This window comes from Lissotriton helveticus, chromosome 8, assembly GCF_964261635.1.
Source record: "Lissotriton helveticus chromosome 8, aLisHel1.1, whole genome shotgun sequence".
NCBI classification, from domain to species: Eukaryota; Metazoa; Chordata; class Amphibia; order Caudata; family Salamandridae; genus Lissotriton; species Lissotriton helveticus.
The window spans coordinates 39,536,022-39,561,910 of NC_136069.1; the positions used below are offsets into that span (position 1 = coordinate 39,536,022).

Genomic DNA, 25,889 nt, shown 5'->3' on the forward strand with positions numbered 1-25,889 from the left:
CTTTCTCGAATATGCGAGGAGGATTTTAACCTCCCTGGATAGACAAGAAGGGATTTAGTTTCTGACAACCATAGAACATGATGGGCCAGATTCACAGAACTAACTTAAGACAAAATCCTAAACTTACTACTTTTGGTATTCAAAGAAGTTAGGATTTTGTCAGACTTAAGACAGACTTAAGTTAGGATTTTGTCTTAAGTCTGTCTTAAGTTTGTCTTAAGACAAACTTAAGACAAAATCCTAACTTCTGTGAATACCAAAAGTAGTAAGTTTAGGATTTTGTCTTAAGTTAGTTCTGTGAATCGGCCCGACAACTTTGCTCTCCCTGATCAAGAGTATATCTCTAGAGTCGTGTGAAAACAAAAGACAGCTATTTTACTCAGTCAATACGTGCATACTTAGTTTCACCAGATTGCAGAGAAAAGAAGAGACGGGCGTTTTCAATAAAAGGTGTTATTTATTGATCAGTCTCTTTTCTCATACAAGAGAAATGAATTGCTACAATTGCAATACTTATAGTTAAGTAAAGTGCATACAGTAAAATCAGGATTATGAAATAATACTGTAAAAGCATTGATATGGTTTCTTAGCCATATGATACTTTAAAATGGATAAAAGATATACATACATATATACATTTGACTAATCGTACTCAACTGGTGCTCCTAACTATGCTTACCCCGGTGTACCTGACCTAAGCCTAATACATGGGAAGGAGTAAGTAAGTAGCAGTTTAAGTTAAGTTTGGTTTGCCAAGAATCTGACTCAAGAATTCTCTGTAAGGGTTTAGTCAGTTCAGTACCTGGGATTGAGAAGGCTGGAGGGCTGGTATCTCTCTCTCAGGACTCGGTATCCCAGTCACCCGCGGAGGTGGGCTGGAAACGCTGGAGGCTGGATTTCTCGGCAAGAGAAAAGACAGCGTCTTCCTCAGCGCGTCAAAAGGGGAGGGGCAGCGTCCGTGGGCTCTCGCATCAGCTGGGCTCTCCGGCAAGTAGTCACTGCTCCCGATTCATCACCACCGTGTCTTTGCTTAAGGCAGCGTTGGTATATTTATACCTGAAAGGTGCCGGGTTTGACGTAAGGATGGACATAAGACGTCAATAAAGATGTCATTAAGAACTGGTCGTTCTTACAGTTTTTTACAGGAGTTCTCGGACGAAATCAAAACAATAGCATCGGGGATTTCCAAGGTTTGCTGGAGGCTTGGTTTGTTTAGAGAACTCGGTGTGCTTTCTAGGGGGCTGGAGGAATAGTGCTTGCTTAATGTGACAGCATGCGCTATGACTAATTTATGAAACGGGTTTTTGTGCCATTGTATGGATATTAATGATTTATAACCGGACAAGGGTCAGAAATAGGAGTATCGATACAGGTACCTAGATAAACACAATACACCCACTCCACGAATTCATGTCCATAATTACTAATCTAAGCAATAGGAAACACATATAACAGTGCATGTGTATACCGATCCACCCCAAAATACATTATTTTGCATCTGAAATGGTATATGCGAGATACACGAAAATGAGTATAGGTACTGTATGCTTTCAAGCAGTGTAATCATTCAAAGAGATGCACATTTATATCAGCATGAATGATTTGCGAAAATTACACATGAAATGGCTCTTAATACAGAAAAAAGTGCGAGACCACTCCATCACATATAAATACAGTTTACTTGTAAATATGCTAGAGGCTGAGGAAATGTATAGTCTCTATAGTTCCTAAAAATATAAGCTCTGTTCTCTAAGAATAGTTCTACTTTAAGCAGAGGATGAGTGCCAAAAAAAGTAAATATTTTGGGAATCGGGGAAAAATAGTTTCGTTTTCAGGGGAGAAAAAAATTCCAAATAGTCTTAGTAGCTTTGTTTATCAAAGCTGAAGGCCAAATGCAGAGTTCAGGGAACGCCGTGTGCTCGTTTGCTTAAAGTTATTCTTTCTGTTCGGGTGAAAACATCATGTCAGACAGATTTTCAAAAAAACAGTCTACTGCCTCAGGTGAAAGTTCGACCAAGTTGGAGAATGTCGCTACCATGCAGTCGTGCGCATGTTCGCTTTCAATGATGTTTCGATCAGCATTGCTTACAGAAGGTCGTACCTGGTTGATACTGCTCTCATCTTGTACTTCACTACCCTTCAATCGTAGTGGTGAAGTCTCCACGAATGCCGTCATCAGGATAGGTAACCACTGGGGACAACACAATGCATGAGCCTTTACTGGACCCAACCAAGTATCTGTATCCAATGGTACTTCTGATTGTAGTGTAAGACAGTTGTCCAACACGCATTCTTCGCCGCATAGCATACATCTTAACACAGGTAAGACACAATTCTGCCATATGGGTCTGAATGAAAGAAACCAGGTCATATTCAGATCCCTTAGCCGGGCTAATCCAAGGACGTTAGTTATGCGGTCCCGATAGCGTATAGCTAGGATCGTTTCTTCCATTGTTGCAGGAGTTTTGTCTGTGACATGGCTTGCCATACCGAAGCAGGAGTAGCAAAAATAAGATGCCTGCTACGAGTCCCAACAGGAGTGGAAGTTTGCCAAAGAGTGAATGGACAAAATTAGGAAAAATGCCCAGGACTGCTTTGAAGGATGTTAACAGTCCCGAAAAAACTGTCTTAAATACACTCGCGATACCATTCGTATCAGAAATGTTTAAGATTTCGTTAAGCATTTCTGCGAAGTGTAGGGGGCAATTTGTTGATAATAATGCATGTATCTCTGTCGTTGTCCTTGCAACTTGGAGATCATACGTTTCTTTTGATGACGTCAAGTGAACTGGCGTCTGTAGAAGCACAGTCTTCATTCTGCTTAAAGTATCAATTAGAATAGAAGAGATATTCAAACTGGGCCAAATTTTTCCCTCCCTGTCTGGAGTGTCGTTTGGAAACAATACTCGCTCACAGCAAGTGACCATGGAACTTACACTAACTAGATAAGCTTTTCCTGGCACTAGGCCACAACATCTGTGCTCCACAATTAGAATGTAGCTCCCGTTAGAAAGCCGTCTAAAGGATGGCTCTATTCGAGTTGCAGGTGTGCCAAACTGGTGACATGAAAGGTTATTAGAAGTCCCCTCACAGGCCCCATGCAAATTTATGCCCTGACACAGAAGTATACCACTTAGTGATTTTTCACAATTATTGCCACTAAGAAATACACTCTGTCCACTTTCACTATAACATATGTGTGTGTAAGGTAATTTCCATGTTGACTTAATGTATCCTTTACCCAACCTTTCATACTGGCCTGCCTGTATATACTTTTGGCAGTATCGAAATTGGAAAGTAGTTATCGGAATAGTTATTATCCCATGTATTATCCATTCAATGACAGGTCGTTCTGACATTGTCAATGGTAATCTCTCGAGTTTTTCAATGCTCAGAATTGTATATTCTGCTCCCTTTTGTGCCAGGCTGATTTGTGTATCAGTAAGGTTATAGATAGAGAATAATGACGTTGTGTTGATTAAACGCCAAGGCACGTAGCCTGAACGCAGATTTTGTAACGTCCAGCCAAGCTGTACAATAGAACGCAATTGGGACTGACCGTGTTGTAACATCAGTAAGTCTTGCTCTATTATATCGATTGCAGATGATACAATGCTGTCCAGTGAATATATTCTGGAAGACAGAGTCATTAACCCATTGTCCACAACAGAAAGTGATTTTTCCAAATTAATACGGTCAATTTCCCGTATTTTCTCTGCTGTCTCAATTTGAGTTACTTTCCAGGCTTCGTTGTAAGCTGCATATATAGAGGCCACTATGAAACGTTTTTGACACTGTTTGCGTGGTCCCATAATGAAATCACGCAAGTCAGCACCTTCTTTAAGTAAAGTCAAGTGTTGCTTAATTTCTGCCAGTGTGGATGTTCGTAGCCATTCAAGGCAGAATTTACCCACACTGTATGTTGTTACAATCCCTGGATGTTGTCGCTGGGAGTATCTAGGGTCTGGCCTGGACATTTTTAACCCCTGTATTTCGTTCAGGAATCTATCTTGACAGTTATTTGTGTCTGTGGGCCAGATCAACCATTTTTTCCAATCAGGATGTGTTCTGTTTTGGTTTAAAATATGGGATATGTCTATCTCAACATCTGTAGTGCTATTACTGTCAGGTGTTGGCTTTGTAATAGATGGCTTGTTCAAGTCTTTTATTTTGGCTAGGCCAAGACAGGTTGTCTGTTGAATTGTGTCATTCAAGAATATAATCTGTTCTGGGATCATGCAGGCTCTAAATAATGATTCTAAACCTTGCACCTGCCAATCTTTTGTACCCCGGATTGTTTTCGTTTCAATATTATTGTTCCAGAAATCAAAACCAAATGTATTCATTTTATCAAAAAATGTTTCGGAATAGATTAATTTTGTGTTTGTCAGCATGGTTTTCATTCCTGTCTGATTTAACAGTTTGAAATAAAACGTTTCTGCATTACTTGTGTTAAACCCTGAGAAGTAAGAACATTTTTCATAAAATGTATTTGAACTGCCTTTTGGTGGAGTTGCACAATGTTCCCATTGATTATAATTAAAAACATTTCTAGGTTGAGCAGATTTATGCAGATAATGGTTACCATAGTGGTTGTAACAGTACATATGGTCATAATTAGATGAACCCTGTAAATAATCATGTTCAGTAAATTTAGCTGACATCACTAGATCTGACATCATATCATTAATACTTTCAAAGTCTCAATCATCAGAAAATGTGCTCGGATTTACAAAGTCACTTAATGAAACCTTGAATTGATGAGGATACTTCAGGAGCTCGACCGGACCATAGATTTCGTAATCAGTTTTGTCCCATGCTACCCCACCGGGTAATGGATTGGCTGTGAAGTTCACTGAAGAAAGTTCTCTTTTCTCGATGTGTGAAGACTCGTGTGGTTTCAGGACTAAGTTGATTTTCTGGCTTGCATTGTCCATTTTAACATATTTCCCCTCAATGAAATGTCCCAACCATAGTACCATGATGAGCCAAAGTAGGAGGAAAAGTACACCAAGTACCACCCAAAATTCAATCCATGGAGTAATCAGATAGGTTGCTTTTAGTTGATGAAAAAGTTATTTTGCTTTGTTTTTAAAAGTCTTTGGAGTTGTTGGCTGTTCCTCAGGTTCGCTTGGATCCTCAGAAAAATCATCGAAGTTGATGAAGTAGCCTGATGCAGTTCTGTCAATTGTTTCAATTGCTTCTGGATTTCTTTTTGCTTTTGGAATTTTCTTTGTTTCATTAGCATAGTCTGCGGTTACATCATTGTAGACTGGTGTTTCTTGATGCATTATTGCGATTTGGGTTTCAAGAGGTTTAAGTTCCATGGCTTTGTTGCATAGTCCTTGTTGATTCACTGTAGGTTTATCAAATGTGATTAGTCTTTCAGTTTGAACCTCTTGATTTGTAGCAAACTTTGGTGTTCTGCTACTTCTTGGGAGTCCACTTGGCCTACTACTTGTTATTGGCCACATGATTGTGGTTTAACCAGGTCGATGGATACAACTCGGTTCTCCTTTTTACCAGCAAGGGGCGGTAGTACAACTGATCTTGTTCCGTTGACAGCTAAGACAGGTACTGATTTTCTGTAAGAAGGCCCAAATTCCTTCTTCACCACTGAAGTTTGACTATCGAGGTCCTGGATTAGCATTCTAGTCCCGAACAATAGTTCATACGGACTGAGACCTCGCAGAGAATTTCTTGGCAGTTTGTTAAGACTACGTTGGACACTTATTAAATGTTTGACCCACCCAGCCCCCGAACGTAATACCTTTGCCATTATAGATTGCTCTATGCCTTGGTTTTTTCTTTACACCATCCCGTTTCCCTCAGGAAGTAAGTGATATGAGTCCCGCAATGCAATGCCCATGCTGGCCATGCCCCCCCTATAAGCTCGAGAGCTAAACGCAGGACACTGGTCAGAATGTAGCATGCCCCTTGCGTATATGCCATTATAGACTCGCAAATCTTTTTATAACAGTTCAGACGTCAGCCGAGAGCTGGGGTCTACATTTTAAGTGATGACAGTCTCTATATGTTAATATGACGCATTATTCATACTGGGTATTTTTATATTTATTGCTTGATCCCTATCTTGAGCGAAATGCCATGGCAATACACCGTCTCGGTCGCCACTGCGATCTCTGTTGCAGTTTGGACAGTTTTTTGCAAATATGTGATGTTGCAGGCTCATTCCTGGCCACCAGTATGTGGATTGTAATTCTTCCAGAGATTCCTTAATCCTAAAGTGTCTAAGACCTTCACCCATGTGTGCGTCTGCTATTAGCAATACTCTCCTGTTCGTGTTTGGAATTACTCTATCCCCCACTCCAGGGATTTGAGCAAAAGGAACGGAGTTTGCATCGATTATGTATGTATAATTGAGTGGAAAGTTGATGGGTAGCGCTGAGCAGTCGCCTTTTGATGACGTTTTCACCGCCAGCATTCTTTCCCCGTCAATGTATTTTCCCGAACGCTTTTTTGTAGCTACGGAAGCCGATTTAGTTGCTTCCGCTGTGGCTGTTTCAGCCAATGAATTCCCTGCAAAGTGAACGCCATCACGCTCATGACTCAGTGAGTGTATCACGTGAGTCTTTGGTAGTTCTTTCTGTAAAAGAACTATTTGTTCTCAGAGCGATTTTTGCTTGATTGTGGCACCTGTGTCATCTTTGTAACCGTTTTGAATCCATTTCTGTAAATTGTTATTGTATGATTTGACGCAGTAATACGAATCGCACACTATTAGTGTCGGGAATTCGCGATCTGCATTATCTAGCGCCATTTTTAACGCTATTATTTCAGTTTGTTGTTCTGAATTATTTTCCACTGAATGTGTCTTCGTTAACAGAGGTCTCAATTTACCTCCGCGCCACACGCTTTTCACAATCTCGCATGTGGCGTTATAGGCTTGCTTTCCCCAAACCGAAGGTTGTGCATGTCCGTCTGTGTATATTACACAGGCGTACTGTCGTATGGGCAGAATGTCGATTGGCAGAGGGTATTCTCTTTCATATTCTAGATTTTTTAATTTTTTCATATTCGGGCCAAAGTAGTACTTTACTTTGTCTGTAGCAAGGGAATTTTCCCATTGTATCCATTTTGGATTTAATGCCACGGTAGTTAGATTACACGGGCTTGTTAATGCCTCAAAGACTGATTCTGCTGTTATAACAGTAATCCGTCTGCCTTGGGCCTGGGCTCCTTCCTTTGCTATAGCTGTTTGGACCGCATGTACAATGTTTTCCTTTATACTGAATGTTTTTTCAGCTTCTGTGTACAAATGTGATTTGTATGCTATTGGTACCGTTTCTCCCTCATTAGAGGTTAGGTATGTGAATCCGCATCTTCCTGGGATGACTCGAATCACACGGTTGCGTGTGTTATCGCGTGTTTGCAGTTTTGTTTTAGCTAACATGTCTGTTTGCAATGATCTCAATATCTCTGTGTGTTTTTGAGTCCAATTGATTGTTTTAAAATCTGGTTTTATTAGTTCATAGAGAGGTTTAACCCTCTCTGCATAATTTATAATGTAAGTTCTTCCGAAATTCAGGAAACCTAGAATTGATTGTAAGTTTTTCAGCGTTCTTGGTGCTTGGATTACAGCACATTTCTCTAGGAAATTGTCTGCCAGGCTTTAGCCTTCACTTGATAGTTCATATCCTAAAAACAGGACAGTTAGATGGGCAATTCTTGACTTTTTGAAGTTGAATTTGTAACCCTCTGCTGCGAACCCAAGTATTATGGTGTTCACTCTTTTCAAGTGAGTTTCCAAGTCATCATCTGTTAGATAGATGTCATCGACATAAGATAATGCCTCATCATCATATATTTGTAGTAACTCTGTTACTCTCACTGAGAATAATCCTGGGCTGTTTTTGAACCCCTGTGGCAAACCACAGAAATTTTTCTGCGAGCCATTTATTGAGAAAGCGGTCAAATATCTGCTTTCAGGTGCTATATTTTGACAAAAGAATCCATTAGAGATGTCTAATGTTGTTTTGTATTTTTTGCGCACTATGCTATTCATTAGTGCTGCACTGTGTGAATTTTGTACTGCAAAAGTTTTGCAACATGAGTTAAGGTGTCTGTAGTCCAAAACTAGACGATATGAATCGTTTGGTTTGGAGACAGGAAACAAAGGATTGTTCATTTGTGAGGTGCAAGTTTCAATCACCCCCTGGTATTCAAGTTGATCTAAGATCTCCCTGGCCTGTTTTTTAGCTTCTTGCTTAATTGGGTACTGCCTCTGTGCAGTTGGTTGTGATTTTAACTGGATTTTGTGAGGAGGTGAGTCCTCATCCCATCATACATGGTTTTTATATAATGCAGGAGCCTGGGCTACTGCCCACTTTCTTGCAAGTGTATATTTTTTATGTATTGGAATGTGATTTGAGAAGGCAGGCATAATCATTTCTTCGCCATGAGGGCACTCCCTGACAAACTCTGGTGGCCAGTCTTTTTCAGCTAAAAGGATGTCATAGCCTTTGGAGAGGTTATCCCAAAATAGACCCCTTATTTTCCTAGTCTTATCTCCCTCTATACGTAATGTTATTTCGTATATTTTATGAGGTTTGCTAACTCTGGTATCTGCAGTTTCCACCTGAATGTATTCATTCGTGTCCACTGTCTCCAGATGATTCATCAGGATCTTGCGAGCTATGCTCACTTCTGCTGCGCTGTCTAGCATTGTCTGAGCCCACTCTCCGTTTTTCAGCTGTGTCCTCAGTATCCTCGGCATGTTTGATTACTTTAATACTGGCTACCTTCTTTTTTGGAAATTGTAATTTTTTACTTTGATGAGCAGGTTCCTTGTCTTTGGACTTGACGTGCTCTTCCCTGTGTTCTGACCGTCCTCTTCTTTCCGATTTCTGCGAGGAAGTCTGAAAAGATCGAGAGGGACATGTATCAATATCTTGATATCTATCAGGTTTCTTCAAATTATCCCTATTTCTAAGGTTGTATCTTTTCTCAGAGGGCTCCCTTTGGGGAGACTTGTGTCCTTGGTCCGGATATCTCTCTCTCCGCCGAGGAGACCTTCCTCTGGACTGGAATCTTTTTTCTTTGGGAGTGGATTGTTTATTTCCATCCCAGCTCTTTTTTTGAGTGTTCAGATTATTTTTAATAAATACCTTTTCAGGATTTTCAGTTAGTTGTGGTTTCACTGGTTTGCCACCCAAACTATCTCTTCCTAGTTCTTCATAGGATTTCTCTATGATTCTGGCAAGTTCAAATGGTTGTTCTGCTATATCTGTTTCTTTCAACTTCTGGCGGATCGCTACAGATGCTGCTTCCCCTTTTATATTAGTAATATAGCCGAGACCTGCTTGAAGTCTTTCAGTAATTTCATACCCAGAGTTAAAGCAGGTTCTGGACCGTATTCGTTTTGAATTTGTCTTAGCACATCTGGTATTACCGCCATGGACGGAACACCATGTGTTTTTGTGTAAATGGAAGCAAAGACTGTGCCCCAAGTGTCACAGTCCTCCACATGTGGTGCGATCCCCATTGGAAGACAGATAGTCAGAATTCTGTGTTTCTCAGTAGGGGTAGTATCCGGAAATACTGCCTCTATTTGAGTGATTTCTTGTGCTAACCAGAATGGAATTTGTTCCCGTTTAATGGGTACTTTACCTAGACATGACTGTATGTTCTGTGGTGTGATTTTATTTGTGTTCCCCTGATGAGGGGTCAGCTGTAGAATTTTAATAGCTTGTTGGACTGTTGAAGTCCGCATTACATATTGGACTAATTGTCTATGAATTTTAATCAGTTGTTTTAGCTGTGCTAAAAGTTCTGGTATTGACATTTTTTCAATGTCTGGATGTGGTGTGTAACCGGCTAGAACCGGCCACGTTGCTCCTGGTCTACCTAGTGGACCGAGCCTGGTGATGTGATCATTATGTTTTAGGGCGCCTTTAAACCAGAGCAGGTGCTCTTGGTATTTTAATGGTATTTCCACCTCCTCGAAAGGAGTGTACTCATCCGGTGGTTCCTCTATTTTGTAATAGTGGAACTCATGTGTGACAGCGTTTGCTGCTGGAAAGTTTATCCATGAATAGAATACCTCTGTCTGCCGATATTCATGTGCCTCAATTACGAATATGACTGTACCACCTCTCGATGTTAGTCCATTCTCTATTAGCTTAAGAGTTATAGTTTTTCTTATGCTGACCGGGATGAGTATTGCACCCGGGTCTTGCTGTAGGAGACTTGTGTCATCCGCTAGGAGTTGAGCTGCTATTCTAGCTGCCTCCCTTTCTCCTTCGCTGTCTGACATTTTACTGACAGGAAGGTTTTTTTTTGTTTTTGTTTTTTTGTTGTCGCAGATCAGGTTTTCAAGGAAACAAAGATTAGATGCACAATATTTTGGAACACTGTATCCTTCAACGTTGAATAAACCAAAAACCATACATAGGAGTCTCCTCCTACTAAGTTTGGCAGATTTTAACCTTTGACCCACTCCAGACGTCTTTGGAGTATTTACGGGAGAAAGGGTCTGTGTGAAAAAGCACGACTAAGTTACTCTAATGCCTTGCGTTAGATTTATCGCCTTACCAAACCGTTGGGCGCCATGTAGTGTAGTTCCTATATTCCCAATAGGCTCTGCGCATTGGAATAATATCTTCAATAGTATAGACGTAGGACAGAGGTTAACTAGGTCTTCTACTGTCGATATTAGACTTAAGTTTTGTGTGCCAGCTAGCTCAGAGTGCACTAGAAACTTTCTCGAATAGGCGAGGAGGATTTTAACCTCCCTGGATAGACAAGAAGGGATTTAGTTTCTGACAACCATAGAACATGACAACTTTGCTCTCCCTGATCAAGAGTATATCTCTAGAGTCATGTGAAAACAAAAGACAACTATTTTACTCAGTCAATACGTGCATACTTAGTTTCACCAGATTGCAGAGAAAAGAAGAGACGGGCGTTTTCAATAAAAGGTGTTATTTATTGATCAGTCTCTTTTCTCATACAAGAGAAATGAATTGCTACAATTGCAATACTTATAGTTAAGTAAAGTGCATACAGTAAAAGCAGGATTTTGAAATAATACTGTAAAAGCATTGATATGGTTTCTTAGCCATATGATACTTTAAAATGGATAAAAGATATACATACATATATACATTTGACTAATCATACTCAACTGGTGCTCCTAACTATGCCTACCCCGGTGTACCTGACCTAAGCCTAATACATGGGAAGGAGTAAGTAAGTAGCAGTTTAAGTTAAGTTTGGTTTGCCAAGAATCTGACTCAAGAATTCTCTGTAAGGGTTTAGTCAGTTCAGTACCTGGGATTGAGAAGGCTGGAGGGCTGGTATCTCTCTCTCAGGACTCGGTATCCCAGTCACCCGCGAAGGTGGGCTGGAAACGCTGGAGGCTGGATTTCTCGGCAAGAGAAAAGACAGCGTCTTCCTCAGCGCGTCAAAAGGGGAGGGGCAGCGTCCGTGGGCTCTCGCATCAGCTGGGCTCTCCGGCAAGTAGTCACTGCACCCGATTCATCACCACCGTGTCTTTGCTTAAGGCAGCGTTGGTATATTTATACCTGAAAGGTGCCGGGTTTGACGTAAGGATGGACATAGGACGTCAATAAAGATGTCATTAAGAACTGGTCGTTCTTACAGTTTTTTACAGGAGTTCTCGGACGAAATCAAAACAATAGCAGCGGGAATTTCCCAGGTTTGCTGGAGGCTTGGTTTGTTTAGAGAACTCGGTGTGCTTTCTAGGGGGCTGGAGGAATAGTGCTTGCTTAATGTGACAGCATGCGCTATGACTAATTTATGAAACGGGTTTCTGTGCCGTTGTATGGATATTAATGATTTATAACCGGACAAGGTTCAGAAATAGGAGTATCGATACAGGTACCTAGATAAACACACTACAGTTCCTTGGGGCACTCAGTCCCTATATGCGACTAGAATTTGGACTGGCAGGCACGTTTGCTAAAACCCTAGATGCTGTGATTCACTATGGCTATCACCTGATCCATTCTACAAAGGCATCACTGAAAGCCATTCTAAATGAACACTTTTTATGATTTAATGATTTAAGTATTCATTTTTTGGGGTTAAAATCAACAACACACAATGACCTACACCCAGCAGCCGGTGGGGAGAGCTCTTAAAGGTCTGCAATACAACTGGGGAAAAAGTAAACCAAACCCCAACATAGTAAACTAGAAGACTCCCTCAGCCCCCTTTTTGAAATGCGCTAGATTTGGTAACTCAGTCCAAGTCCTATGCTTTTCACAAGCCAATCCAGTCCTTTGTGTGAAACAAACTCCCATAGTCTTAGAAGTGAGATGAGTCAATCAGTGCTTATAAGGGTCCCGGAGTGTTCCTCCTGAGTTATCTGCAGAATTTTCAATTATCTCGAGCACATAAGCTCCCTAAAATCTTTGACCAGGAATGATCTAAAAAGAGCCCACAGTCTATCGAATTGATCCACTTGTAGTTTAGGGTGCTAACATTTTCTCTATTCCAAGTAGGTCTCATAGTTTGTTCAACCAGGATCTGGGATCGGGTTTGAACCCTACAAAGCTGTGATGATTTGTTCAGCCATCCCTCGATAGGCTTTTAAGGGCAAAGTTTGTCCCTAAGGAGGCCAAGAAGAATATAGGTGGAATGTGGTGAGGCTGCTGCCGCTTATGACAATATTGGTGATTTTTCGCGTGTGCAAGTTGTAACTTGTGCATGTTTTTAACTTTGTTCTAATTTAAATCTTATGCTGTTCTTACCTGTTTTCTTCCCCGCTCTACAGTGGCTGAGTGCCGTTTGTGTGGAGGGCGTACTAGTCATTTTCTGGGCCATTCCCGGACATTTTTCCACTTCCGGGTGACGAAGGGGGTGGATTAGCTTTGCTGCTCTTTCCCTACTTAACCCGATGTGTCCGCGAACACGCGCAGCTGGCGCGCCAAAAGCAAGCCTAAGACAAGCCAGTCTGCCCCCGGCCAGGATCAGGGGCCACAAATCCTGGCTCTTCTCAGTCAGCTCCTAGATGTTATTCTTCCTTGATGCTGCATAATCTTCGACCTTCTTCGAACGCGACCTGTCAGGTGCTCATTCCGAACCTTTCCCTCCTTCAGTGTTCATGTTGCCATTTTGAATTCACTCCTAACACTCAGCCGGCGGCTGTTTATGACCCCCAGGCTTGGATTGGGGCAACCTGTTCTTTTCCTAATATTTTAACTGCTTCTTTGCCATATAACGAATGTTGCTGTTACAGCTTAAATTGCCTCTCCTTATCCAAACATCAGTTCCATCTGTTTAATCGTCTCATAGATATGGATCCTGATGTAGTCTTTTTATCTGAGACTTGGCTTCATGATGGCGCCCTTCCTGATGTCCTCCTGGCCCTTCCTAATAATCTTTGGTTGCTGGGAATCAATAAGCCCCTCAAAGTTAGGGGTGGTATCGCTATTATTTAAAAAAAAAATATATATATATATAACTGTAAAATTGTAGACCTCCAGATTCCTAACTGCAAAGCCCCTGCCTTTTCTATCCCTTTTAATCACAAGTTTACTTTCTCAGGCGCTCTTATTTATCTCCCTCCTGGGCCTTCTCATAATTGGTCTTCAGCATTTTGTGATCCTCTGGTGCCCCATATCCTCCGAACTGCTAATTTCTCGGTGCTGGGAGATCTCAAGCCCCACCTGGAGAACCCTGAAGACAAATCTGAGGAGTCAAATTTGCATACACATTCACAGAGGACAGGAACATTCTTAATCTTCCATTGCTAAACTCACTTGCTGGTCATTTACTAAACCCTATTTTTTTCTAATCTTGCTACCTTATTTGTTGCTTCACCTATCCAGCTTTGCTGGACTGATCATTTTGCAGTCCCTTTTTCCATCAAGTCTCCCTTTATTTCTTCTACTTGGCCGACTTCAAAAATCAAATCGGAACTGGTCCAAACTTAATATAATGGCACTCACAAGCGCTTCGGGACAGTATTCTATTTCTTGACTCCTCCCCTGACCTAGCCTAGCCTACCATTCACCAATGGCTCTCAGCGGCCACTGATTCTATCAACAAAGCAGCAGTGTAGAACCCATCTCCCGGGTCCATGGTTTACTGATTCTCTTAAACAAGAGAAAAAACGCTGTAAAGCCTTAGAAAGGCACTGGAGGAAACACTATCTGCCTGCTGCTAAGCTGGAGTACTTAGGAGCTTTAAAGAGATATCATGTTCTTTGCAGATCGGCTTTTTACATTGAAAAGATCTCTAGGTCCCAACACTGTCAGTAAACTTTGTTTAAGGTTATTACTAAACTCTCAGCCGCAGTCCATTCCTGGCTTCTCCCTCGCTCTCCCAACTTCAATGCGATGAGCTGGCGTCCTTCTTCTACAATAAAGTTATGTCTATTCATGACCAACTTGCTGTAGATGCCCCCCAACAAGGGAATCTAATGTTTCCAACTAACCCCTTGACAGGGTCCCCTGAATTTTCCTCCAAGGCTTCTGCACCAACTAGTTTTTGGCCTTCTATGGATTTTCCTTCCTTGAAGCTGTTACTGAGATCTATCAAGTCTGGTTCACCTCTTGATCCTCTCCCTCCATCCAAACTCATCCTCCTGCATGACTCGATTATATCTTCTCAATACTTCTCTTAGCACACGTTTGGTTCCTCAGAAGTTGAAACATGCACTTGTTCGCCCTCTTTTAAAAAAGGAAGGCCTTGACCCCCTCTGTTGGTCTAATTTTCGTCCTATCTCTCTTTTGGCTGTGTTTTCTAAAATTTTGGACTGACACATTAATACTGTAATCTCTTCCTATGTTACTACTCACAATTTGTTGCATTTTTCTCAGTCTGGCTTTAGATCTGGCCTAGTACCGCATCTGCTCTTCTTGGGGTTACTGAACACCTCAGGCTACAACTTTACTGCGGAGGTACCTCTGCCCTCATCCTGCTGGATTTGAGCGCGGCTTTCGATAGGGTGTCTCATTCCATTCTGTTAGACCGTCTCAAAGCCTCTGGCATTGTGGATCTGGCTCTGAGGTGGCTGAACTCCTTTTTAAAAGACCGTACCTTTCAGGTCTTTTTGAACAAAGTGAGGTTAAACCAGCCTTAACCTCCGGAGTCGCTCAAGGCTCCATTTTGAGCCCGTTACTTTTCAATACATATGTCCACCCTTTGGCCGACACGGCTGAGAAGTCGGGTTTGACTATATTTTCCTATTCCCACGATACCCAGATTGTTTTCTCCCTTTCTGCTGGCCAGCACCAAGATCCTTCTTTGTTGCAGCTTGGTTTGAGGAATGTTTCTTCGTGGCTGTCTAGTAATGCTCTTAAGCTTAATGGCACCAAAACCGAGGTGCTCATTCTGGGCTTTAGGGAATTGCAAATTGGCCTGATAATCTGGGCCCCGTACCTGCCTCTGTCCCTAAAGTCGAAAACCTGGGTTTTATAATCATTGATTAAAAGGCTCTGCCTTAAGCCTCAGGTCTCCATGGTAGCGGCATCTTGCTTTGCTACTCTTAGGTGGATCAAAAACATCCTCTGGTTAATTCCACCCCCAGCTCAGAGAATGGTTCTGCAGGCTTTGGTGATATCCAGGCTGGACTACGGCAATGTGCTGTGCCTGGGCGCTGACAGAGGCTCAATACATAGCTTACAGGTCATTAAAAATGCTGCTGCTCGTCTTCTTTTCCATCTGCCCAGATATGCTTCTGCGTCTCCTCTGCTCCACCAACTCCACTGGCTTGGTGTTAACAAGCGTATTCAGTTCAAGGCCCTAAGTTAAATGCTTCGTGCCAAATGTGACCTTGCCCCGTCTGGTTACACCTTATGTTCCGGCTCTACAGTTGGGATCTTCCAGCCTCTCATTTTTTTAGTACCAATATTTCGACTTGCCCGTATGAGAGTTCGTCCATTTGCCTGTCTTGGCCCCAGCTTTGGAATTCTCTGCCAATTGCCCTTAGGAACTGTCATTCCCTGTTATCTTTTTGTAAAGGCTTAAAGACTTTTCTGTGTAGTGACTCGGCTTGATCTCTGTGCTCCCTTTTGCCTGTTGCCTAATTTGGTTTCTGCCTCCACATGCTCTCAGCAACGGGAAACCCTGTTGGGTAGCTGCATGCTTTACAAGTGCAATAAATAAATAAATAGGCGGGGAATTGAAGCAAGCCAGGCCAATGTTGGATACATAAGTTTGCATGATTGCCCACACTTCTGCCAACAGTTCTCTGACCTAGAAGGGTTCCATGTCCACTTCAGGCAGCCGCACCCCACTCTAGGCAACGCCACTCCACTCTACGCAATGCTAATCCACAATACGCAATGCTAATCCACTCTACACAACTCCAGTCCACTCTATACAATGCTAATCCACTCTACACAACGTTAATCCACTGCTCGCAACACCAATGTACTCCACACAACTGCACTCCACGCAACTGCGCTTCACAGCACGCCACTCTGCGCAACGCCACTCTACGCAACGCTATGCACCTCCATGCAATACCACTCCATGCAACACCAATCCGCTCCAGTGAACGCCATGCCACTCAATACTACTCCACACAACTGCATTCCACGCAACGCAATGCAACTCTGCACAGCCACACTCACCGCGCTGCAACTCCACTCAACACAATTTCAATCCTCTCTACACAACACCATTTCCCTTTACACAGCGCCACACCACACAATTCCACTCTATGCGACGCTGCTTGACTCTACTCCACACCACTCTACACTGTGCCAATCCATGCAATGCCATGCTGCTCCACTCAACTCCATGCTGCTCCACTCAACTCCATGCTGCTCCACGCAACGCCACTCTGCTCCACGCAACGCCACTCTGCTCCACGCAGCGCCACTCTGCTCCAGGCAGCGCCACTCTGCTCCACACAACGCCACTCTGCTCCACGCAAAGCCACTCTGCTCCACGCAACGCCACTCTGCTCCACGCAGTGCCACTCTGCTCCTTGCAGCACCACTCTGCTCCACGCAGTGCCACTCTGCTCCACACAACGCCACTCTGCTCCACACAACGCCACTCTGCTCCACGCAGCGGCACTCTGCTCCACACAACGCCACTCTGCTCCACGCAGCGGCACTCTGCTCCAGGCAGCGGCACCCATCTCCACACAATGCCACTCAGCTCCACCCTGCTCCATGCAACGCCACTTCACTCTACGCAGTACAGCACCACTCCACTCCATTGCTCCCCACTGTACGCAATGCAGCGCCACACAATGGAACTCTAAACAATGCCAATCCACTCCATGCAACTGCACTCCACGCAGCTGTACTTCTCTACTTTACTCTACACTATGGCAGTCCACTCAATGCAACTCCAAGCAATACAACACCACTCCACGCAACACCACACAATTATACTCCACTCTACGCAACACCACTCCACTCTATGCAGCAGCACTCCACTCTATGCTGCAGCACTCCACTCTATGCAGCAGCACTCCACTCTACACATCTCCACTCCACTCTATGCAGCAGCACTCCACTCTATGCTGCAGCACTCCACTCTATGCTGCAGCACTCCACACTATGCAGCAGCACTCCACTCTACACATCTCCACTCCACTCTATGCAGCAGCACTCCACTCTATGCAACAGCACTCCACTCTATGCAGCAACACTCCACTCTACACATCTCCACTCCACTCTATGCAGCAGCACTCCACTCTACGCAGCAGCACTCCACTCTACACATCTCCACTCCACTCTACACATCTCCACTCCACTCTATGCAGCAGCACTCCACTCTACACATCGCCACTCCACTCTACACATCGCCACTCCACTCTATGCAGCAGCACTCCACTCTATGCTGCAGCACTTCACTCTATGCTGCAACACTCCACTCTACACATCTCCACTCCACTCTATGCAGCAGCACTCCACTCTACACATCTCCACTCCACTCTATGCAGCAGCACTCCACTCTATGCAACAGCACTCCACTCTATGCAGCAACACTCCACTCTACACATCTCCACTCCACTCTATGCAGCAGCACTCCACTCTACACATCTCCACTCCACTCTATGCAGCAGCACTCCACTCTATGCAACAGCACTCCACTCTATGCAGCAACACTCCACTCTACACATCTCCACTCCACTCTATGCAGCAGCACTCCACTCTATGCAACAGCACTCCACTCTATGCAGCAACACTCCACTCTACACATCTCCACTCCACTCTATGCAGCAGCACTCCACTCTACACATCTCCACTCCACTCTATGCAGCAGCACTCCACTCTATGCAACAGCACTCCACTCTATGCAGCAACACTCCACTCTACACATCTCCACTCCACTCTATGCAGCAGCACTCCACTCTATGCAACAGCACTCCACTCTATGCAGCAACACTCCACTCTACACATCTCCACTTCACTCTATGCAGCAGCACTCCACTCTACACATCTCCACTCCACTCTATGCAGCAGCACTCCACTCTATGCAACAGCACTCCACTCTATGCAGCAACACTCCACTCTACACATCTCCACTCCACTCTATGCAGCAGCACTCCACTCTATGCAACAGCACTCCACTCTATGCAGCAACACTCCACTCTACACATCTCCACTCCACTCTATTGAGCGCTGAGAGACCCACTGGAGGTAATTCGAGTGCTTTACAAATATCAATAACGTAACATATATCACCCCACACAATGCCACCCTGGGGCACTCTAATGCACTCCATACCACTCTATGCCACTCTAACCCATGTCACTCCACTCCACTCCACGCCACACCACTCAACTCCATGCCACTCCATAACACCACACTCAACTTTAGAACATTTCACGCCCCTTTACAGCAGTACCTTTTAGTCGTACTGAATAGCAGCCACACTAGAGTACAGCATGGCTAAACATATTGGCAAAGCCATAGGCAAGATCTATCGGCTATGCCAATGCTTTTTATGTTCCTGGCTCAAAGTTATTGTGTCCCTAAATCACTTCCTGTTGCCATCTATCTGCCCTTCTGTGATTTATCTCAGAGCATGCCTTGGACGGCTGAATCTTGAACCTCGAATCAGGCCATGCGTTTTTAAATTTGTTTAGTTGGTGGTTGGAGATGGTTGTGTCAGTGCTGCCGGGTCTGCAGGTTAACATTCAAATGTAGTATGCTGCCCTTTGGTCTTGTATGCGGTTCCCTGTCTATGGTGTTATTGTGGTTAATTATTGAATATTTTCAGATTCATACCTTCGTTCACATGCTGCTGTTCTTCTGAGTAGCATTAAAAGGAGTTCTAGGTAGAGTTGGGAGGAGTTTGTCGTTAGCAATATATTTTTATAGGTGATAGTTATACTGAACGCATCGGTGAGAAGGTGCTCGGTTCATTCACAGTACTAGAAGTTTCTTTAAGTATTGTGAGCTCTGTTTGATGATCTCTTAGCTCCCAATTTCTGGTGCATTGACAGAGTTGTTTGTATGATGTTTTAATGATCTTTAAACACAAGCAGCAGACATGATGAAGTGGAGGATCTACCAAACTGACAAGTCATCAGTTATAGTCTAGTACAAAATTACAAAGTGTAATAGTTATAAATCTGTTATACTACATGTCTACAAGGGTACTCTATAGAAAAGGCTGACAAGTAAATACTCAAGCTCTGTTGTGTTTCAGGAAGGCAACATTTCTTAGACATACATCACGTTGCACAGCTTTTTGTATTATCTTCCCAATCGCTCATTAAGTTAGGGTAATTACCTGTGAGCTGCATATAAAGTTTTTCGGCGGCACTCTAGTCAGCAACAGCTTTTAACCCACTTGCTGAGCCTGAACAGTCTTATCCGTGCACGGCAGTTCTTCCCCTGCCTCATAGCAGGGTCTATACATACATTTTTCTTGTCTCTTTAATCATGTCTCAATATGCGTATTGTTATCTCACAGTTAGAGTGCTAGTATTCAGCGGGGCTACAATATGTGGATAACAATCTGCTCTGCCATTTCCATACCTGGCGCAGGCATATCTCATGCAGTTATTTGTGAGTCAAGTATCCTGTGAGTCATTGAAAATCTGGCTCTTCCAGAACTTGTTTTAACTTGTGCAGAAGCCCTGTGCAAGTTAGCTTCAGTTAGCCCTATGCATCTTAATTGGATCTGGTTAGCAGATTTGGTTGCTGTCTGTCTGATCTCAACATCGTATGTATAACATTGAAATCTTTATTGCACCCTATATGGTTGACAGCAGTTTGTTCAAGACTGCGGACTGTTTTGACAGACATTTGCACACGCCAACTTAGTTGTCTAGGTTAAGGTTGCAAACACCAACAACTGCCCTCTCTGTAAACTGTATGTGTTGAAGCTAGTAAACACATGAAACACCTGGCCAATCGCTATACATCCAGCATGTAACATTAACACACGGAAATTGTAACATTATTCTCTCCTAAGCTATGAACATGATGAAGTGAAATGTATTAATTAACTGTCTTTCTCTGCCATAGGACTTAAGCCACAGCTCACTAACCAAAGCCAACAAGGTCAATACCATTATGTGTTGTTACTATTCCGATTAACGAGGACTCGGGTACATGCTGGGCTGTTCTTTTTAGAGCAGGATCAACGCTGAGTGTCATGAGAATATTTATTGTCAATAGTGGCACAGTGAGCTAAAACATGTACTGAATTGCTACCTAGAATAATTACCAGTGGCTGAAATGCATTCAAGTGTTCATTTTTGTACATTTCATCAAAGACATAGCTTACACTTTACTGTTTATAGATTTTGATATTACAAGTATTTTATATCCACAGAGAGGAGATTCCTGAACACATAAGATGAAGAGTAATGAAGAAAATATGACAATACTTGAAAGCTATATTATACTCAAGAAGAACCAGAAATAATGGCAAGAAGTAATTTGAAATAGAACAACTCGACAAAAGACTGAGACTCTCGTACATGAACAGACAAATCCTGAAAGAACATAAAGTGAAATCTGGCGTCTTTAAGAGGCTGAGGCCATCCATGCTGCGGACCCAAAACATCCAAATAAATTGAAATCACAAAAATTACACTGGCACAAGACATCCAGTATGAAAACATGTTAGATACCACCCGTTATCATAGATAATTATCAGGTAGGTAAAACAATGCTCCCCTCTCCAGCATGATAATATAAATGTGGTGTCCTTGCACTTCTACTTGAAAGCTCTTAACATAGGTTGAAGACACAGCCCCTGATAGAAAGACCTTACATATGGGTTTTTTGCTGAGTTTTATATAGCGCGAACTTGAACCGAATCGGGTATCAGAGCGCTTTACATAGCACCAGTTACGTTACATGAGGACACACATTCATTTTTTTTGTTAGGCACGGGGAGATTAAGCGATTTGCCTAGAATCACAGGATGTTTGGCGTCCTTACCGAGACTCAAACTCAGATCCCCCAGGTCTATTCAACATTATTATTAACAACAGATGCACTTGAAATACTACCCATATGTAGTGAATATGTAGTGAATATTATAATATAGTTAGGGATTTAACAATTGTTAGTCAGCAAACACATTAACATTATTTATGCCAAAATATAACTGACATCTAGACTCTAAGAAAAAAAACTCACAACGTAACATCAGCTTTGGCTTCTCCTCAGTACCAAAGTAGCATCACTTGACATGCACAAGTGAAAACCCATGAGGACAGAGTGAATGTGGCAAAAGTGTTCATCAGCCATAACAACGAAGAATTAATTAACAAACAAAAAAATAATATAAAGGCACTGTTTACAAGAAGATTTTAACAACTCATCCCTTCACTGCCACCAGTAACAACTCAACAGAAAGCTTATTTAGCTGTAATGAATGTAAGATGATTGTTTATGAGTCATCTGCTCTGTGGGGCAAATATCAAACACAAACAGCAGAAAACACAGACTCATACAGAGAAAATGGAAAGAACAAACCGAAAGAACCCTCAGCGAACCTGCACAATAGGAAAATCATACTCCTGCAGTGAAAATAGCAACCGCTTTACTTTCTCAGAAAAACTAAAGATCCATCAGCGGACACACACCAGGAAAAAAACATATCCTTGCAGTGAATGTAGCAAACACTTTACTGATTTATCAAAACTTAAGATCCATCAGCGAACACACACAAGGGGAAAACCATACACATGCAGTGAATGCAGTAAGGGCTTCACTCGAGCATCAGAATTAACCCTCCATCTGCGATGGCATACAGGAGAAAAACCATACACTTGCCAAGAATGTGGAAAGAGCTTTAGTAAATCTTCACATTTAAAGAGCCACCAACAGACACATACAGTAGAAAAACCATATACATGCAGTGAATGTGGAAAGAGTTTTTCTCGTTCATCAGCTGTAAAGCTCCACCAGCGAACGCACACAGGGGAAAAACCTTACACTTGCAGTGAATGTGGAAAGAGCTTTATTAGATCTACGCATCTAAAGAGCCACGAGCTAACACACACAGGGGAAAAACCATACACATGCAGTGAATGTGGAAAGAGCTTTACCCATGCCTCATACCTAACCATCCATCTGCGACGGCATACAGGAGAAAAACTATGCACTTGCAGTGAATGTGGAAAAAGCTTTACTCGTTCATCAAATCTAAAGAGCCACCAACGTATGCACACAGGGGAAAAACCTTTCAGTTGCAGTGAATGTGGAAAGAGCTTTAGTAGATCTACTTTTCTAAAGCTCCATCAGAGAACACACACTGGGGAAAAACCGTACACATGCAGTGAATGTGGAAAGGGCTTTGTTCAGTCATCACACCTAACCGTCCATCTGCGAAAGCATACAGGAGAAAAACCATACAGTTGTAGTGAATGTGGAAAAAGGTTTAGTAAACCCGCACATCTAAGAATCCACCATTTGACACACACGGGTGAAAAACCATATACATGCATTGAATGTGGTAAGAGGTTTACTGAAGCATCACACCTAGCAATCCATGTGCGACGGCATACAGGGGAAAAACCTTACACATGCAGTGAATGTGGAAAGAGCTTTATTGAAGCATCATACCTAACCATCCACCTGCGATGTCATACAGGAGTAAAACCATACACTTGCAGTGAATGTGGAAAGAGCTTTAGTACATCCAGAAATCTAAAAGGCCACCATCTAACGCACACCGGGGAAAAACCTCACAGATGCAGTGAATGTGGAAAGAGCTTTACGGAAGCATCCGCTCTGAAAATCCACCAGCGAATGCACACAGGGGAAAAACCTTACACTTGCATTGAATGTGGAAAGAGCTTTACTAGCTCATCAACTATAAAGAACCACCAGCGAATGCACACCTGTGAAAAACCATAAATATGCAGTGAATGTGAAATGAGCTTTACTCGTTTACCAACTGTAAAGATCCATTAGCGCATGCATACACGAGAAATCATATGCATGGAATGAATTTGGAAATGCCTTCACTGGAGCATCAATCCTAACCTTCCATCTGCAAAGACGTGGGAGAAAGGCCATACACTTGCGGTGAATGTGGAAAGAGCTTTAGTAAATCTTCACATTTAAAGAGCCACCAACAAACACATACAGTGGAAAAACCATATTCATACCGAAAGACCCACTATCTAACACACATGACAAAAACATACACATGTAGAGAATGTGGAAAAAGCTTTACTCAAGCATCAGGCCTAACAATCTGTCTCCAATGGCATAAAGTAGAAAATACACGAAAATGGTGTGAATGTTCAAAGAGCTTTAGTAAATCCATGTGTCTAAAGAGTCAGCAGCTAACACATAAACGAAAAAAACACATGCAGTGGATGTGGAAAGAGCTGTATTCAAGCATTAGTGCTACCCATCCATCTGTGAGGGCATACAGAAGAAAAACTATATAAATACAGTGAAGGTGGACTAGGCTTTGCTATCGCAACATACCTAAAATGCCACCAGCAATCAAACACAGGAAAATCAACATAAAATCTGTAGGATGTTTCAGTGATTCATAAACTGTACGACACCTCAAAATCCTCAACTATAGTCAATAGAACAGCTTTCGTGATTCATCATGCCCAGTGGTCAATTAGTGAACACATAAAAGCGAAAATAACATTCTGTTGTAATGGATGCGGGAAGAGCTTCCATGCTTTTTTGCAACTACATGTGCATAGGCAAATACACACACCGGAAAACTCCTACTTAAGCTTAGAATAGGGTGTGTTTCATTCTCTCTTGAAGTTATAAGTCACTGTCAGCAACACATCCCAAAAACATGTTTGTTGTAAATGTGGGAGTGTTTCATTTACTTTTCAGTATATAAAGTTTTAAATTTTATGAAGAACCTTCCACTTTCAGGTAGCAGTCAATAATTGCAATTTCTAGCTTTGGAAAAAATACAATCATATGTTGAAACTACCCTCCCACTGTGGAAGTTGCCTTGTGCATGCTGTATGAGGAGATTGCTTTTTGATCCAATTATGCAATATATTGATAACCTTTGACATTGTTGACCATGGGGCACATTTATTTATTCCATTCATGCACAGGGGGTTGATGGATGCCCTAAAGATTTATAAAAGCATTAAGGTCCAGTTACATTTAAATGTATATCTGTTCTTTTTTTTGTAGGATAATAATAGTTAGCAATGTATTATGGCAGCATATTTTCACCACAGGGATGATGAAGGCCAAATGTCATGTGGTTTGTAAATTATAACCAGGTGCTTTAAATGGGAATGTAGGGTCATGTCATAAATAGAATCCAGTTTGTATTTTTATATTACATGATTATTTTGTGGCATTTGTTTTGAAAAATGTATTGTATTTCAAATGGGAATGTTTACTTACAATTGTAAGTGAGATTGTTCATGCTGTTTTCCACATTTATTTATTAAAACAAGAATGATGAGGTAATAATTTTCATGATTGAAATAATCTTCAAAACACAATAGTAAAGGTCTGTAGACTGGTTTGAGGCTAGCCATTTGCAGATAAAACCCATATTTCATATAGACCCATGAAATGTCTCCAGAACCCCATGAGGTCAGCATAAGAGCATATTACAGGATTACCTGCTATGTGTTTTTTCTGCTATTAACGTATGATATAATGTCATCACTCTGATCTGGGAATTATGTTGCTTGTAAAAAGAAGAGTGCAATGTGTTACGGATAGGATGCATCAATCTTTTTTATGTATATTGGTTTTTCTTGTTTTTAGTAATTTTGATGTGTAGGGTGGCCAGGTGACACCATCTCCCAAGAACGTTTGTTTGAAGTCATAGACTTTATTTTAAGAATCTTTTTTATGAGGTCTGTTAGTTTCTATTGAATAAGAACCTTGATTGCAATACCTGCAATGCACTAATGCAGTAAATGAAATCCAGACCTGTCATGCAGCATCCACATGGCATTGATTCATCTTGCCATCCTCATGGTGTCCTAATATTTATAGTTAATATAAAAAAATTGTGAATGCATTTTTTAACTTTTTTTAAATGTTTGATTTCACTTACTGTTGGCAACCTTGTCATATCTGTAAATGGCAATCCAGATTAAAAAACAAATCTGAACTTTGCACACAGATTACACTTTAGCATAAATACTGTCTTCTCTTTGCTTTATTGGGCAATATTGCTAAAACGATTTTATGTTATTACATTTTTCCCTTATTCAACAGCAATTTTTACTTTCATAGCACTCTGTCTGTAGAGCATACTCGGGCACAAAACATATGCATTTCCTTTATTTCTGGGCGAAGCAGTGTTAGCATCTCCCAACTTCAACAGATTGGACAGCAGCGGTGCGTCCATTGGGGTGTAGGGGCGTAGCCCCACTAAGCCACATGGACGCACCGTGGTATTTTTGGCAATCATTAAACTGTGTTATTATTAGCGCCGGGAATCCGCCGGGAGTGGGACACACCCGACTCAATCGGGAGTGTGCAGGGGGTGGGGCTGGC

The 25,889-nt window shown here is 42.1% G+C and overlaps 1 protein-coding gene across 1 annotated transcript in view; it reads left to right on the plus strand.

The window, feature by feature from the left end:
• Positions 1-23,509, plus strand: part of LOC144772301 (uncharacterized) — a 42,228-nt gene extending 18,719 nt beyond the window's left edge. Inside the window, exon 2 of the mRNA XM_078656528.1 lies at positions 20,746-23,509. Within this exon, the coding sequence (XP_078512654.1) occupies positions 21,816-23,285 (1,470 nt within the window). The 5' untranslated portion in view covers positions 20,746-21,815 and the 3' untranslated portion in view covers positions 23,286-23,509. The remainder of the gene's footprint in view (positions 1-20,745) is intronic.
• Positions 23,510-25,889: the final 2,380 nt, after the last annotated feature.